The sequence below is a fragment of the Cyclospora cayetanensis genome, unplaced genomic scaffold, assembly GCF_002999335.1.
Source record: "Cyclospora cayetanensis isolate NF1_C8 unplaced genomic scaffold, CcayRef3 CcayRef3_contig_35, whole genome shotgun sequence".
Taxonomy (NCBI): domain Eukaryota; phylum Apicomplexa; class Conoidasida; order Eucoccidiorida; family Eimeriidae; genus Cyclospora; species Cyclospora cayetanensis.
This window is the reverse complement of record NW_020312314.1, coordinates 25582-42509: the sequence shown is the minus strand read 5'-3', so window position 1 is coordinate 42509 and position 16928 is coordinate 25582. Positions and strand designations below refer to the sequence as shown.

The window sequence follows — 16928 nt, the reverse complement described above, 5'->3', positions numbered from 1 at the left end:
CAGGGGGAACATACAGGGCGTACATAAAAGTGCCTGTGCATAAATCGTAGGCAAAAGGTGCCAGAACAACAATGATCGGGGATGTTTTCAGCAGTACACATAAATTAAGGCCGCTATTTGAGGCACAGCACGCGACCAAGAGGGAGGACGATTATCAGCAAGCACGAGGAATATTGTCCTTGGGCACCACCGTTGCTTGTAAAAACGAGTCACAAATTCTTCAGCAGGCACGTGGCCGGCAATGCTCCTCCATTAACCACTCAGGCTGGCATTCGCTACCTCATTTATTTTGAAACTCCCGTCCATAAGTCTTTAGCTCTCTTTTATTGTCTTAGAGCCCAGCACTTTCACAGCTCCCGTTAATCATCCGCCTCAAGCGTCTCACTAGCTTGAGCAGAAAAAGTCTGCTTATGATTCAAAGAGTTTTGAAGCTTAAAGAGGAAGCTATGTGACACCTTCAACTCTTGAAAAAATGGGTATCCTAAGATAGAGCATTGATTAGTGAGAGAATCGCTAATGGTCCTGGCCACCTGCCCGAGCATTTCTTAGTCGTGTTACCTCTTGGCGCACCCCGTAAAGCCTGCCGATCCTCCAGGAATAATTCTTCAGGCTCCACACACACACACACACACACACACCTGGTGGCCGCTTTTTTATAGTGCAGTGCGTCTCTCAGGCATGGATATTGATTGCATAAGACTCACACAAATTCAATAGAAATCGTGAAACAAAACTAGATTGGTCGCAATGCACATAACTGAATTGCCAGGACGTCAGGGCAGTATACTGGTGACCTCGTTGTGATGCCGTCAATATACTCTGATAGAAAGCTATATTGCAGGAGGTGTCCGTGACAACGGACAACTCTTGGGCTATCAAAGTCCTCAAAACTCTTTGTGTTGTTTAGCCTAGGCAGTAAAATGACTCGCATGCAAATGGTGCCGGCTTTTTTGGCACCCCAGCACACCGCATGGCATTTTGTTTACCCGAGCCGGATAGCGCTGCTTCGTTTTTGGAAAATCGATGAGAATAACCAGCAATAATCCGTTGCTAGAGATCTCATAGCCTGTGGGGGCACAAAAACATTTCGTACTACAACACTAGCATTAGTGAGTAAGAAATTAATGAAGCTCATAGTTGGACAATGCGAAGACTGCAGAGACTTATAAGGGCCTGTTAGGCGTCCTTGCTGGGGCCTGAGCCTCCTGAATTTAGGCTTTAAACTGCGTATCCACACATAGATCAGTCAAAGCAGCGGCGTGTAGATCAATTTTAGGAATGAAGTTTCGGTAACAAGATGCAAGTCCGAAAACTTTGAAACGTCCTTGTGGAAACTCAGGTAAAGGCCGCGCCTTAACTGCTTCTAATTTTGCCTGATCTGGCTCGATTCCTGCAGCCGAACGACGGAATTTGAGAAATACAATTGTTCTGACAAAAAAGGAATACTTGCGTGCCTTCGTGTACCAATGCTTGCCCCGCAACAGCTGAAGCGCACGCCGTAGGTGCTGTAGCTGTGCTTAATCTTTACGCATGAAGACTGAGGCGTTACCGTAGATAGCCATCCACCCCACCTTCTCAGGCACACTACACGCACGTTTGCCACCTCCCTTTCTTTTTTGGCACCAACACCAGGCTATGCCCAAAAGCGATGGTCGATTCCTGCTTTTTGCCTTGCCTCAACAATCAATGCATCTGCCGTTTGCTGTGCTCTTCATCATGTGGGCGGTTTCCAGTAACGCGGAGCCCAGCTTGGTGCTGACCCAGGAATTAGCTTACACGGTGCGTTTGAAAACCAGCAGTTGGCCAGCCTGCTAGTAGCTCATCAGTGCTTAGCACTTCCCCCAACTCTTCCTCGATATTTTCCGAGTCGTAATGTTCTTCGCCTCCATTTATCAACGTGAAATGGAGCGTTGGGCTTGGTGGGAGGTACTGTTAGAGTTTGGTGTAGTCTCTGAGCAAAAAGGCCGTCATCACCCAAAGGGATTCCCGCGGAGTCCCCCACCGCAGTACTAACCGGGCCTTGCGCCGCTTAACTTCGGAGTTCAGATGGGATCCGGTGCATTCGACGCAGTATGAACGACGGCATCCGCAGAGCAGGACATGAAGAGCCTAATCCTATTGCAGTCTACCCTACCTACGTCCTCTCTTACTACTCGGCTGAGCCGCTTCATGACAACTCTGCCCCACCTGTTAAAAGTACTAAGCCTACCAGTATTACCATGGGTGACATGAGCGCTGTTGGAGACCGCGTGCTTCATTTTTATAGTGCTTCCTTAATGTCTACAGTGCATTGCACTGGCCACATTTATGTCGTGCGTTGGCTCACCCATGCATATCTTGGATGACGTCGTGGTGCACGGCTCCACCATAGAAGTTATTAAATATTATAATTTAGGCACGATTACTCTTTGAAGCAGTTTTAATTGCGGTGGCCTTGCCAATCCTTGTGCTCTGCCACCCCTCACCCCACGCATGTCTTACTCCCTGCCCTGACTGAGGAACAGCAGACTGCACCTCCGCGCCGTCTCCGCAGATCAAAAATCCGTTTCACATTGAAAGCCAAGTAATGCTAGCAATCCTTGAGCATTGATACGAGCTTGCAACAGTGCAGAATGGACCCTAAATGGGTCTTCAATTTGGGCTCTTATCCTTTGTAGCCCCTTCGCTGCAGGACAGCCTGCCTGGCAGTGATGTGTATCCAGTGCTCACCCAGCAGCTTGCTTTCACTGAGCTATTTCCAATGTACTTAAGTTCTTTCATTCTTTGAATACGCTTGCCTCTTTGGTTCATATGATCCAAATGCCCACAAGAGAAGCGGATGCTTCGTCCCGGGGTGGTATGGAACTGCTGAGGAGCGCATCCTCCCTCACCTTGAACTGCTGGGCAGGGCCAGTTAACGTAGCCTCAGCACCTATAGGCTCTGGATCCCGAGCTGGCTTTTAGTTTTCATGCAGGTCGCAGGATTTGTGCTTCCCCGTTCCTGAAATTTCAAGTAGTCAATCATGTGCGGTGACCCCACCGGCTGGTTGTTTATTCGCTGAGTTGCTGTCCCCCGTACGTACACCTGATGTAACACTTCGGGCTGACCTGTAACAAGCCGCCATAAATGCAGTTACCATCGTTGCTTTGGGGGAAATAAGCTTTATATTCCTTCATACACCAATCAACTGATAGAGACCCCTAATCAGCTGCCTCAATTCTCCCCAACGTTTGCTGTTGAACTGAGCTAGGAATAAATGAATGCGTCAGTGCTTATTATAAAGGCTTGAACTGTAGTAACGCTTCCACGTGAGCGCCCTTTGTTCACGTGAGTAGCGCCGCCCTCAAAGTGCTTCTCCCACCAATCAATACTTTGCAAGGAGCACCAGTTTCTCTGCATATGGGGTTCACAAAGCTAGCAACGTTTTCCACCGGCTGATCGGACTTTCGATGACTTGACCATCTTTAGGGCCATCACACTTTTCTGGTCGAAATAGCGTCATCGATGGATCTACAACTAGTTTATCGACTGACCAGTCATGCTTGTGTGCCAGGCCAGCTGTGGAGCTACTGCTTTCCCATCAACTTGCAGACCGGTCTGTCCGTCCCCAAACAGGGATTGTCTCGCCATCAACTTGTATTGCTAGAGGGTTGTTTTTAGCACGGTTGCCAACGAAAATAAGTGGTCAGATGGCTAAACAACTTGATCCAACCCGGGCAATTGTTGAAGGGGCCTGAGGCATTTAACTCTAGACTCACTACAAACTTGACGTGAATTATTAAATGCTTCCCAAATAGCGCTTGCCTTGCCCTGCCCACTCCTCTTAGGGCTTTCGACGTGAGGGGGAGACAGAGCTACGGTGCGCGAAGCTGCACCTCTCGCACTCAGAGCATTCGCAGCTACTTGCGCATTCCCTATACCCTACATGGAGACAAAATTGCATCCTCTGTATCAAGGCGAGCCAGTTAGAGTGTGCCTCAATAGTTCATAGCTAAATATAACTAGCGTAATAAACGTGTCATGGCTGAGCTCCGCGGGTTACAGCCAGCTGGCTAGCTCTGGAGGCACTTCTAACATGTTTGTCAACTCGAAAACGGCAACATCGAGGGCGTTTTCATAGCAGTCAGAGGGACATAATAACCCGCTCGAGTGCCCTCCCCTCCCTCCCGCCGGCGTGTTTGCCATTTCACAGGCCGATCTTTAGCTGCGAGTGTTCTGAGCTTTGGACAAGCTCTTGGTGCTGCCCGTCGCCATTGACAGAACCTGTGCCCCGCGGGAGCGCAGACAATTTTCTCCCTTCCCCCCTCCCTGATTTGCCTGTCTCTGGTTGCTTCTACTGTTACTCACATGAAGAGGCAAATAGCAACAGCCGAGGGACCGAGGAAGAATCCATACAAGAACACAAAGGAGAGGGTGGTACGAGAGACACTTAGCAGCAGCAGAACGAAGCAAACAAATCTCTCGAGACCGTCTAACTGTTTCTACGACAAAAAAGAAACTAAGTGCCCTCTGCCTCCCTCCTCCATGTTGCTACCCCCGCTGCCTGCTCGGTGCTCTGCCGCGCGAATCATTCAACGTCGTAAGATGTTCAGTAACCAGCACATTCCAAGACTGAAGCAACAACAAAATTGAACCCCCCGAGTTTTCCCCCTTCCATACACACCGCCTCTTTCTGGGAGGGAACAAAAGGGCACCCATCACTGGAAACCCCTTTCAAAGGGCCGTGAAATAGTTCCCCCTCCGCACCCCTGTAATGGATCTTTCAAAGCCCTAGGAGGGCTTCCTTCCCCTAAGGCTTCTTTCGTTGCTTCCTCCGTTCAGCGCACGTGCTGAGAAGAGCCTCTCACGTCTTAAGCGAAAATGACAAGGGTTTAAGTGCGGTTTATCCACTGGGAATCAAACTTTCACTGTCTCCGCGAGACGCCTTTTGTACACTTAAAGGCTTGCTCATGGGCGGACCTTGTCCAGGCACTCCCAGTCTAAAATAGAATTCCCCCTAATAACAACCATCCCGAGTTCATTCCTCTCGACTTGCTTGGATCCGGGACGGCCCCTCAGCTCCAGGGCGTTGTCTAGAACGACATTCATGAACGTATCATAGCCCCGCATAACACCAACAACGCGGCGGCCACCACTCAGGTGTACTGCAGCCACCGCAAACAGACAGCAAACAAAACAGCTCCTTATTTCCCCGCTCGGGCAGCTTCTGCGCCCCGAGGAAGCAAGCAGGCGGCAAAGGATGCGCGGCAGGCAGCTGGCGATACACCGGGTGAGGAAGAAATCTTGCACTCAGTCTACGGTACAGCGGGCTGAGAGGATCGACGTGATTCTTGCCCAACAGAAGGCAAAGCAAAAGCATAACACCGATCTACCCCCTAGCAACGGCGCCAGCAATGCAGCAGGGGCTTTCATGGATTAAATCAGCTTACCGTCGAGACGCTTCTCCATAAAACGGCGGAGATCCGCGGGGGGGCCGGCTTTTCCAATGACAGACGGCATCTTTGAAAGAGTGTAGGGTCTTGAGGATTTCCCGACTGTTCGGTGTGGAGGTGAGAGGCGGACAAACCTTAGGGTCTACCTCACAAAGCCTGAGATGCAGAAGTTCCCTTCGCCGAATTTCGGCGAAACAGAGGTAATACAAGGGAAAATACAGGAGTTGAACCAAAAGGCCGCTGCCGCCGATGATGCAGATCGGCTAGGGAGGGTGACAGAGGCAGCGTCGTTGCTGCAGCGGAGAGAAAGAAAAGAGAGATGTTGAATGGGCCTCCAAAAGAACTACTCAGGCAGTTTTTAAGGTGCAGAAGGGAAAATTCGTGAAGAGGGGGCATGAACAAGAGAGAGCGAAGGCTCAAGGAAGCGAGGGGCTGCAAGCAAGTACTGCTGGTGCATGCACCGAGGAGATCAGCCCGTGAAAGGGAGAGCCCTTTGTGGGGTTTAGGGTTCAAAGAGGTGCATAGTGATTCTGTTCCGCCTGCATATTTGCTCTCTGCACTCCCCCATGCCCTCAAGAGGTCGCCTGGTGTGTAATTAGTCCTATGTCTTCCGCTGCCTTGGTCTCCCGAAAGCGGCCGCAGGCTGCTTTGCTGTTGCCCCCTTTTCCAACCCCTTTTTTCTAAGGGAAACGGTATTTTCTTTTGCTATCAGGGGGAACCAACAGAGACGGAGGCCTCACCTTCCGCAGCTCGCAGCGCCACTGCGCGCGCTGCGAGCTGTACAAAATACGCCGTTCGCCAGAATCTCTAGTTTTCCGTGCTGCCTGCACCCCCGCATTCCTGCTTGCTTGAGCCCGAAGGTTTGTTTCTGTTTGAAGATCGTTTGGTAGGCTCCCTGTGTTGTTCCGTAGGGCCTCCTGCGGAGAGAAACAGAGAGGCCTCGAATCGCTGCCGAGGGGAACCCCATAAATACCCCATCGTTTGCTTCCCGTTGTCTCGGACCCCTCGGTGTCTGAACGCCGAGGGGTCCGTCAGGGCCAGCCAGGTGGAGACGCGCGCAGCGCACCAGCAGCAGCAGCAGCGGAAGGAGGAACGGCGTCACGATGACGACCCTCTCCCTCGCTACGCCCTACTCTCCCTGCCCGTACAAGCGGGTAGGTGCAATTCAGTTCGGCGTACTGAGTGCCGAGCAAATCCAGCGGATGTCAGTCTGCGAAATCACAAGCACGGAGCTCTACGAACAAGGCCTTCCCAAAGCCAATGGCCTCAACGACTTGCGCCTGGGAACTTTGGATTATCGCCTCAAGTGCCAAACTTGCTTGATGGACGTCAAAAATTGCCCGGGTCACTTTGGTCACCTCAATCTCGTTAAACCGGTGTATCATTATGGCTTTATTGGCGCTGTTCTGCGCGTTCTCCGTTGCGTGTGTTGCTCTTGCGGGCGCCTCCTTGTTTCCCGCAACGATCCTCGGCTCCAGGCTGCGGCAGCAGTGCGAGCTCCTGCCAAGAGGCTACGACGGCTGGTAGATTTGTGCGCTGGCAAAAAGCGGTGCGAGATGGATGACGAGGGAGGGGAGGACACGGCAGGCGTGGGGGGAGGCTGCGGCTGCGTACAGCCGCGGTACTTCAAGGAGGGGCCAAACCTGATGGTGGCTTTCCCCGAGCAGAAGGGGGGAGTCGATGGCGATGAAGAGGCGCCTGAGGACCTAAGGAGAGTCCTCGTACCGGAGGAGGCGCTCGCCATCATCAAGAGAGTGCCGGAGCAGGATATTCGGCTGCTGGGGTTCGATCCAGAGAGGGCACATCCCGCTTCCTTCATCCTTAGCACTCTCCCCATTCCGCCCCCTGCCGTGAGGCCAAGCGTGCAGAACGGAAACACGAGGAGCGAAGACGATTTGACCCTCAAGCTCGTTGACATTGTCAAAACCAATGCTTCCCTTAAAAGGCAGGGCGACTCGGTCCCTTCCGCAGTCCTGCAGGAGATGAACCTCTTACTCCAGTATCACGTCACGACGTTCTTTGACAATGATATTCCAGGAGTTCCCGTCGCGACAACGCGATCTAAGAAACCCATCAAGGTGCGCGAGGTGTCCTGCTACCAAGTTGTGCACACAGACACCTCCCCCTGTACTGACAGCGCTAAGTTTCCCCCTCCCCCTCCCGCCGCTAGAGGTGTTGCCTCTGATGACCAGGGCCTCTTTTCTCGGCGAGGCAAGAGTCCGCTGAAGCTGAATCTTCATTCTCAAGAATGCACGGCTTGAGGGATTGGAGAGGCGTGGGTGTGGGTGTGTGTGCGGCTTTCCTGCAGGCGCTGCGTTCTCGTCTCAAGGGGAAGGAGGGGCGGCTCCGGGGTAACCTGATGGGGAAGAGAGTGGACTTTTCCGCAAGAACCGTCATCACAGGTGTGTAGGCTTCGTGCACTTTCGGCACAGGCGTGTTTCGGCGGCTTCTGGGCTTGAAGCTTCGTTCAAAGCTCAGATGGCCAGAGACGCGCGCTGTGACGCTGTCTGTGTATGTATGTGTATATTTGTGTACGTATGTGTGTATGTTTACGTATATATATCTGTGTGCGTTTCGCAGGTGATCCTAACCTGCCAATCGATGTAGTTGGCGTCCCGAAGAGCATCGCCATGACCCTCACGTATCCAGAGTGTGTCACGCACTTGAACTTGAGCAAGATGAAGGAGCTCGTGAAAAGAGGGCCACTTGAATGGCCAGGGGCGAAGTATGTGATTCGGGAGGACGGGACGAGGTGCGTGCACTTACACAATCGGGTACAATTTCAGTGACTGGCGATTGCACACCCCCAGATGTTGTTTTTTTGAGACTGCGCCGCGTCGGATGCTCGCTTATGAGCAAATAACAGAACGGAGAAATAGGCGGCTTGCATGTCGCGTGGCGGGCAGCCTCGCACGTCTCTTTGTGAGGGACAAAAAGCGCTGCGGGCAAGGGCGTTGCCACTCGTTCGCGCGCTATTTCTTGCGCTTGCCGGATGCTGCACTGCTGCCGAAGACTCCCCTTAGCAGCAGGGGGCCTGAGCAGCCCGCCGACGGTTAATCGGCCGAGGCGCTGACGCAGCGGCGGCTCCCGCATGCGCGTGTTGAAGCAGCAGTGGGGGTGTCGTTCGAACTGCGCTGTCGTTGTCGTGCAGGTTCGACCTGCGTCACGCGAAGAAGGGCGGGGAAGTGGCATTAGAGGTTGGCTACAGGGTGGAGCGACACATGCAAGACGGAGACTATGTGCTGTTCAATCGGCAGCCTTCGCTGCACAAAATGTCCATCATGGGCCACAGGGTTCGGGTGCTCCCATACTCGACTTTCCGTCTAAATCTGTCCGTCACTTCGCCCTACAACGCAGACTTTGACGGGGATGAAATGAATCTCCATCTCGCGCAGAGCGAAGAAACGCGGGCGGAGATTAAACACCTCATGCTCGTGCCTAAGCAGATCGTCTCTCCACAAGGGAACAAGCCCGTCATGGGAATTGTGCAAGTAAGCTCGTTTCTTTTTTTCCTCTATCTCTTTCTTCCTATTTCGCTGACGGATGAGAGGTTCTTGCAAGGCATGTCACGGGGACACCAGCGGCGTCCTCTCTCTGTGAACATTTAAAATTCTTAGCAGGGGTAGCGGTGGCAGCAGCAGCAGCAGGAGGCGGAATATTACTGCAAGTCGTTCAGGCGCGTGTTGCGTAGAGTGTGCAGTCAGCGGTGGAGGATAACCGCACTGCTTTGATGTGAGGGCCAAAAGAGGCCTTGGTTTCTGCGTCGGATTCGGCCATATGCATTTTCTTTCATGCATTTTCTGCGTGTATCTTTCCTCTCAGGATTCTCTTCTTGCGGTCAGCAAGTTCACGCGACGAGACACGTTTCTGACGCGGCCCATGGTATTTGATTTGTTGCTGCAAATTCCTTACTGGGACGGAGTCGTGCCGCCCCCGGCGATTCTCTGTCCTGAGCCTTTATGGACAGGAAAACAGCTGTTTTCCCTTCTTCTCTGTTTCAACACGAGTTCCGGGGGGGGCGCCAACACCCGCATGCGCATCAACATGATGCGCGATGTCGGCGGGCTCGTTGATAGAAAGAAAGAAAACTTGTTTGTCTCGGAGCGAGACGAAAGGGTGATTATCCGGCAGGGCGAGCTTTTGGCGGGAAAGATCTGCAAGAAAACCGTCGGTTCCTCCAGCGGCTCTCTAATTCATCTTCTCTGGAATGAAGCAGGCCCCGAACGCACCAAGGATTTTCTAGGAGCGCTGCAGAAACTTGTCAACTTTTGGCTGCTACATCAGGGATTTACTGTAGGCTGCAGTGACATCATCACATCCGAAGAAACCTGCAAGAAAGTGCAGGAAATCCTCAAGGAAGCAAAGGACGAAGTGGCACATCTGACGCGTTTAGCGCATCAGGGAAGACTCGAGGCGCAGCCAGGAAAGAGTTTAAGGGAAAGTTTCGAAGCGCGGGTCAACAAGGAACTGAACGCGGCAAGAGAAAAATCGGGGAAAATCGCATCGGAGCAGCTTGATGAGTCGAACAACATCATGGCCATGGTACGTGCAGCACACAAGTTTCCGTTTATTCTTATTTGCTTCTCTTCGCTCTCCCTGAGGACTATTTCTTGCGTGCCTGTGCCTACTGTATGATATCACACCCACCCAGTGAACGCTTGGCTTGCTCTCGAGAGTGGCAGTTACGTCAGCGGATGCGGAGAGGCAGGCGGCTGCTCTCCCTGATGCGGGTGCAGAGGCTCATGGGGATGCTGCTTTGTTGTTTGTGCCTGCTGCTTGCCGCTTGCCGCTGTGCGTTTTCCAGGTGTTGGCTGGCTCTAAAGGGAGCACAATTAACATTTCTCAGATTATGGCCTGCGTGGGCCAGCAGAACGTTGAAGGGAAACGGATTCCCTTTGGGTTCAACAATCGGTCTTTGCCACATTTCAGCAAATTCGACTACTCTCCAGAAAGCAGAGGGTTTGTTGAACACAGCTACCTCACGGGGCTGCTGCCTCAGGAATTATTCTTCCACGCCATGGGAGGGAGGGAAGGTATCATCGATACAGCTTGCAAGACTTCGGAAACTGGGTAAGAACATAGCCTGAAGCAGTGCGAAGCAGCGGGCTTCAATGTGATTCTTTTTCATGGGGGAAAGAGGTGGGTGGGTGGGGAGGCGGGAGGTGCGGGATAGGGGGGGACAGCGCTTTGTCCTGTAGAAGATCGTAAACAGTTGCAGGTCTTCATTGGTGTTTTCGTTCCTCCCCCTATGCCTACTTGTTGCTTGTTTTTTCTCAAGCTGGCGCCTAGGTTGTATGCTGCATATCGATTCGTGGATGGGGTTCGTTGTCTAGGGATGTCAGAATTTTTTCAAGCACTGTTTTACGCTGTGCTTTGCTTACTCCCATGTGTTTTCTCAAGGTACATCCAGCGCCGGCTCATGAAAGCCATGGAAGATGTGAAGGTCAGCTATGACCGAACAGTGCGCAACAGTGCACAAGAGGTTTTGCAATTCCTCTATGGAGAGGACGGCATGAGCGGGGAGTATGTGGAGGACCAGGTGATCGAGCTTATGCAGATGGATTCAGAAAAGATGCGCAGGGTCTATCGACACGATTTCGATCAGGAAAGCTATGGGAAGGGCTGGATCTTAGACGAAGAGCTCAGGACTCGACTGTTTGTCGACTTTGCGGCGCAACAAATTCTAGAGGATGAGTTTGAAGCGATAAAAGAGGATAAGCTAAGGCTGTGCAAGTCTATCTTCCCCGATGGGGAGGTAAAGCAGCACATTCCCATCAACATCACCCGCCTCGTCGAGTTTGCCAAGGCGCAGTTCCCTGCATCTGCCGAGCAGATAAAGAATCAGGACCCCGTCAGCATTGCAACAAGCGTGCAAGAATTGTTGAACGAGAAGCTGGTGGTCGTCAAGCAGACCTGCAAAGCAGACACGATCTCGGCGGAGGTGCAGGAAAACGCAACCATTTTCATGAAGGCGCATCTCAGGACAGTCCTCAATTCGAGGAGGCTGATGGAGAGGGAGCAACTTGGCACCAAGGCAGTCCACGTAAGTCTTGGGCTTGCGTCTGCGGTCAAATCTGATTCGAGAGGCAGGCGGTCACTTCGCATGTTTATCACTTCGTCTTTCTGAGCATAGCGCGATTGGTTTGCGTCTTGAACCGCCTTCTAGGAAAGTCGGCGTAGGCTTGCTTATTGGCTGAATGCGAAAGCTCTTCCTTTTCAGACGCAATCGATTCGCCTTTAAAGAGCATTTTGCGGTCTTTGCTTCCCCCCGCTGCCCCCCTCAGCTGTAGCCTTCCTGCGTGTGTAAGAGATTGACGCCCGAGTTCTTCTGACTCATGCTGTCTGGCCGCGTGTCTTTTGTGTGCGCTTCAGTGGTTACTGGGAGAAGTAGAACGGCAGTTTCACCGGTCCCTAGCGCATGCAGGAGAATGCGTAGGAGCGATAGCGGCGCAGTCCATCGGGGAGCCGGCGACTCAAATGACCTTAAACACGTTTCACTTTGCGGGTGTAGGATCGAAAAATGTCACTCTTGGTGTTCCTAGGCTCAAGGAACTCATCAACGTCGCGAAGACGGTCAAGACGCCAAGTCTCACGGTGTACCTGCTCGATGAAGGAGCCTACGATCAGGAAAGGGCGAAGGATGTGCAGGTACAGTGCAGCGGGCCTGCGCTATTTTTTGTGTATGGGGGTTTGTGTGCGTCGACTATTCATTTAATGTTCCTGTTACATGCGTGAATATATCGCCTTTTAGGCATCGTTGCTTTACGAAGGGCGGTGCAAGTTTGCTGGTGGGGTTTCGAGGGGCCAGCCACGAGAGGAACAGCAGCTGCGGCAGATTCCGCTTAGGAAATATAAACTGTGTGGGTGTATTATGGATGTGTGTGCATGATGCATGTATGTACATCTGGTTTTGCACTTTTGCAGACACGACTTGAACACACCACCTTGGAGAGAGTGTGCACAATGGCGCAAGTAATTTATGATCCGGATCCAACGAAGACAATAGTTCCTCAGGACAAGCAGTGGGTGTCCGACTACTACGAGTTTCCTGATGACGAGGAGCTGCCGGAGAGCCTTGGGCGGTGGCTCCTGCGAGTGCAGCTGGACTCGAAGGTGATGATCGACAAGAAGCTAACAATGAAGGAAATCGGCGAAACGATTTATAGGGAGTTTGATAATGACGAACTTGATTGCATTTGGACCGACGACAACTCGGACGAGCTTGTGCTGAGGATCCGGATCAAGAAACATGGCGTAGAGCAGGAGAATGGAGCCGATGACCAAGCTTCAGAAATTGAGAATAGGTTTCTTCAGAAGCTCATGCTTCATTGTCTTGTCGGAATTACCCTTCGAGGCGTCAGCCGGATCACCAAGGTGTACATGAGGGAGGAGGCTCGGACGTTGTATAATCCAACAACGGTAAGGAACACCGCCGTCGTGCACACACACATCTTTTATGCCATGCTGTGTGAATCGGGTTTGCGGTGTGCGGTGTCTCGCTTGGAGAGTGTATCCATATCTTTCTCATGAGTGCAGCCCCCCTTCCCACTATTTGCTTGGTGTTGCACTAAAAGTAGGTATGCTACTCGCGTCACCTCGACAGTTGCTCTTTCTTCTATTCCTAGTTCTTTCCCATCGTCTTTTTTGAACGCGATGTGATCTTGTGCATGCTGCCCGTTGCGCTTTGTGTATGCCTATTTCACAGGGGAAGTTCGAGCGCGTGAATAACTGGGTGTTGGATACCGACGGCTGCAACCTTGAGGAGGTGTTGACGTGCCCGCGTGTGGATTCAACTCGAACGACGAGCAACGACATTACGGAAATATTCGATGTTTTAGGGATCGAGGCGGTCCGGCGCGCCCTCTTGCGGGAACTGCGTGCGGTCATTTCCTTCGACGGGAGTTACGTGAATTACAGACACCTCGCTGTTTTGTGCGACACGATGACGCAGAAGGGCTATTTGATGAGCATTACGCGCCACGGGATCAACAGGGTAGAGAAGGGTCCGCTGAAGAAGTGCTCCTTCGAGGAAACGGTGGAAATTCTCATGGAGGCTGCAGTGTTCGCGGAGACGGATCACCTAAGGGGCGTGACTGAAAACATCATGGTCGGCCAGCTATGTCCTCTCGGGACGGGAGACGTGGATCTTTTAATCGACGAAGAGAAACTGAAAGACGCGCATCGTGCGGCAGATGCGCAACAAGATCTGACGCTGGAAGGCCTTGTATCGCCAGGAGGAGCTGACGGCTTTTCTCCTGACGGGTCAGGCACGCCTTCGCCGCACATGGTGTCTTCCGTCTTTTCCCCCATGCCGTTTTCGACCGTTTACTCGTCCTTCGCGCAGTCGCCTTCGAATCCGCTGTCGCCCACGTCTCCTACGACTGGCTCCGACCAGCGAGCAATCGACACGCAAGCCTTAGGCGGCAAGTTTTCGCCCCCCCAGCAAACACCGCGCTCCCCGACTTCCCCCATGTCTCCGCTGTCGTGCTTCTCCCCCCGAGAAGCACAAAGCCCCCTCTCTCCAGTTGGCGTCGGACAGGGTTACTTTTCGCCCGCTTCGCCGATTGCCGACGCTACCTTCTCCCCGTCGTATTCGCCGTCGTCTCCCCTGCAAAGCCCTTACTACCAAGCGAATGCCACTACCAGGGATGCCGATGGCGCAGCGGCGGCTATCAACGTCGCCTCCCCGTCCTACAGCGCGTCCTATTCTCCAACCTCGCCCACCTTCTCCCCCGCCTACTCGCCGTCCTCCCTCGCCTCGTACTCCCCAACTTCCCCCGTCTACTCGGCCTTAGGCATGAATCCGTCCTCCCCCATCGCAGGTGCTCCTCTAGCGCCCTTCTCCCCCAACCAGAATGTCGCCTCCCCCTCCTACTCGCCAACTTCGCCCGCCTACTCGCCAACTTCGCCCTCCTACTCGCCAACTTCGCCAGTTGCAGATCCGGCATCTCCTGCCTCGCCCGCTTACTCCCCAACCTCCCCACGATACTCCCCAACCTCTCCACGATACTCCCCAACCTCTCCCGTATACTCTCCCCAGTCGGAAGGCTACGGAAACGTGGCGTCACCTGGTAAGCCAAAACCCCAAACGCCTTCACGCGCTGCCCTTGCCGGAGGGGGGGGGAACCGGCTGGCCGTCTTGCTCGTGCTAGCTTTCCTGTCTCGCTTGTTGGCTCTCGTCTTGCTCGATAGGCTGACTGCTTTACCGCTGTTTGCAGCACACCTTCTTGAGACAGCACAGAGCAGTAGTACATATATATATATATATATATGTTTTCTGTATACGACATGCATGGCGCCTTTATCGGTGGGGGGCAATGGCTTGGTAGCTCTCTTCTCGTAGACTCAACTTTTCATTACGCGTTGCTCCGCACCGACTTAGGTCGCCTGTCGCAGTCTCCGTGGCTTTGCTGTCTGTGTGCAGCGTATTCCGTGCAATCTCCGCGTTATTCGCCAACGTCCCCAGTCGCATACTCGCCAACTTCACCGGTTCAGGGAGTCATGTCGCCTTCGTATGAGGAAGCTGCGCAGGAATACTCGCCCACGTCGCCAGCATATGAGCCAACTGGTGAGGCCTTTGCGGGATGGCTGTTTCCTTCGGGCTCTGTAGTTGCTCTTCTTGTGTCTCGCCGTCTTGTTAGAATGCCTGCGTTCACGCGCTGTGGCGTGTTGTGCGCATGCGTGCTATGCGCTGCGCTGTCCTGTTCGCAATGGCAATGGCTGATGTGTCGTGGCCGCTCGCGCATGCAGCTTCTCGATTTAAGCGGCATTCGAGCTAGATGCTTGTCTCTGAAACAGCGGGAGGGCAGTGCTCCTTCTGGCATTTAGCGCGCGTTTTTCTTCATGCACGCACGTGTCTCTGTCTGTCATTCTTGGTGCGCACACAGATCCTTTCTCGCCAAACCCGTACGCCGTGGAAGTCGCTCAGGACTTGGAAGCGGCTGAAGATTCTCCTGAAGAAGCGGAAGACGAAACGGCCCAGCATGCTGGGGATGGTTCGACCGCTTCTTAGTAGGGCAAGACAGATACACGCAGCGAACGCGAGTACGCGTGAGAGCGCGAGCGAAACGAATATAGGCCAGCGGAGACGAGCAGGCCTGTTCCTGAGAATTGTTGGAGAGTGATGTGCACCCCTCCTAAATCTGATAAAACAGTTCTGACTCTACCTTTGTCGATCGGCTCAGTGCATTGATGACAGAGGGAGGAAGTAGAAAGCGCTCCCCTCGCCTTACACGGATAATTCGCGCCATTAGATTAAGCGTCTTCGTTTCGACAGACGAAGGGTCTCAGCCACATAGGACTAACCACATACGCCAAAAAGACCATGGAAGGTCGCATGCTGACATGCACTAGGCGCATAAAATGTGCTGCCTGCTGGTGGTCTAATCGTGTAATGCTGAAACCGCGAACGGTGTGGGGAACGGGGCACTGCCGCAGGGAAGGAGGGGGGTGGGTGTCTCTCTCGGGACGCAAGCACACAGCGATCGCCTGAAATGCGCTTTAGCCAGTTATTGGCACTCCGCGATGGCTTAAGTTGGGCTGCTGCTGCAGCCAGTACATGTCGCTTTTCCAGACGATAAGGGGTGCGCGTCTGTAACACCACTACACAGGCTCGGAATTCGCTACTCTACGCGTTTGCGTGTTAAGTGCTCGTGCTTACTAATGTGCTCGTCTTCCTTACTTTCGCTGGATGTAGACTACGCATGCTGCGTTATAGAGTCTACAGCTATGAAGTTGTAACCTCGGTAGAGATACCTAGTCCTGGGGGGCAAGCCGTTCCTCCCCTATTCTTGAGGTTGTTTGTTCCAGGGAAGCCAGCAAGTGCACTCGAACTGGAGTGTTGCCTTGTTTAGCCACTGTGATGCGGCTGTTCCGACGGTGCGGCAATCGAGAGCTACGACTCGCTCGCTTCCCACCTCCCCACTGCTCTATTCCGTTGCACAAAGACACCCCTGTGCTTAACAAAAACCCTTCATTGCTGCATGCGCTGAGAGGATGTCTAAAAGGCGCAGCTTGTTTCATCCGGCCAGCGGGCGATGCCTCAAATACGGAAACGAGCCCGCTTACCTTTTGTAAAAGCAGTACTCAGCCCAATAGTACACAAACTCTCTAACGGGATTGCAGGATTGAAAGGTAGAGAAAAACGTTGCCAGCAGATGTTGCGCCGATGCAAACAACAGCACAACTCAGCTGAGAGGCAGGCAGGCCTTCCCACGGCCTCCGCCTGACAACTGTACACGTATACCAACCTGCTGGTAAAACTGAAAAAAGCCTATTTGAGCTGTCGCTTCGAGAGCTATCCCTTGGCGTGCAAGCGCCTTTTAAAACGTCAGTTTTTCCGTTCGAGGGCTCAGACAGACAAGTGTGAAGAAGCATTTGAGGGGCTATCTACAGAGTGGCATTTTCACCGTACAGCAGTTGCTGCGCAATCGCCCAACGTCTGCAACCTGCCTGCTGCTCCTTTCGCGCCAAGAATCCCTTTCCCCCGAAGCTATGAACCCTGCAACAAGTGTAAA

General features: G+C 53.0%; 2 protein-coding genes and 1 non-coding gene across 3 annotated transcripts; 1 reads left to right on the top strand and 2 right to left on the bottom strand.

Moving 5' to 3' along the window:
- Positions 1–1962: 1962 nt before the first annotated feature.
- On the bottom strand, positions 1963–2084 carry LOC113146519. The gene has a single exon (XR_003297351.1). It is a non-coding gene; the product is annotated as a 5S ribosomal RNA (ribosomal RNA).
- A 2843-nt stretch (positions 2085–4927) lies between these two features.
- LOC34621194 (small nuclear ribonucleoprotein G) lies at positions 4928–5479 on the bottom strand. The gene is made up of 2 exons (XM_022734418.1): positions 5410–5479; positions 4928–5124 (listed from the first exon to the last, which is right to left on the bottom strand). Exons 1-2 carry the CDS (start codon positions 5477–5479, stop codon positions 4928–4930), a joined length of 267 nt encoding a protein of 88 aa, XP_022589030.1.
- A 1036-nt stretch (positions 5480–6515) lies between these two features.
- LOC34621193 (DNA-directed RNA polymerase II subunit rpb1) lies at positions 6516–15424 on the top strand. The gene is made up of 12 exons (XM_026334042.1): positions 6516–7490; positions 7721–7814; positions 7993–8164; positions 8564–8903; positions 9235–9954; positions 10217–10482; positions 10813–11455; positions 11785–12060; positions 12337–12831; positions 13118–14483; positions 14837–14980; positions 15300–15424. Exons 1-12 carry the CDS (start codon positions 6516–6518, stop codon positions 15422–15424), a joined length of 5616 nt encoding a protein of 1871 aa, XP_026189827.1.
- The last annotated feature ends 1504 nt before the right edge of the window (positions 15425–16928 follow it).

Bases quoted from the DNA above. Each gene is read 5' to 3' on its own strand.
- LOC34621194 (XM_022734418.1), bottom strand. From the start codon at position 5,479: ATGCCGTCTGTCATTGGAAAAGCCGGCCCCCCCGCGGATCTCCGCCGT. The intron at 5,125-5,409 runs GTAAGCTGATTT...CGGTGGCTGCAG, and splicing joins TATGGAGAAGCGTCTCGACG to TACACCTGAGTGGTGGCCGC.
- LOC34621193 (XM_026334042.1), top strand. From the start codon at position 6,516: ATGACGACCCTCTCCCTCGCTACGCCCTACTCTCCCTGCCCGTACAAG. The intron at 7,491-7,720 runs GTGCGCGAGGTG...GCTTTCCTGCAG, and splicing joins GATCTAAGAAACCCATCAAG to GCGCTGCGTTCTCGTCTCAA. The intron at 8,165-8,563 runs GTGCGTGCACTT...GTTGTCGTGCAG, and splicing joins ATTCGGGAGGACGGGACGAG to GTTCGACCTGCGTCACGCGA.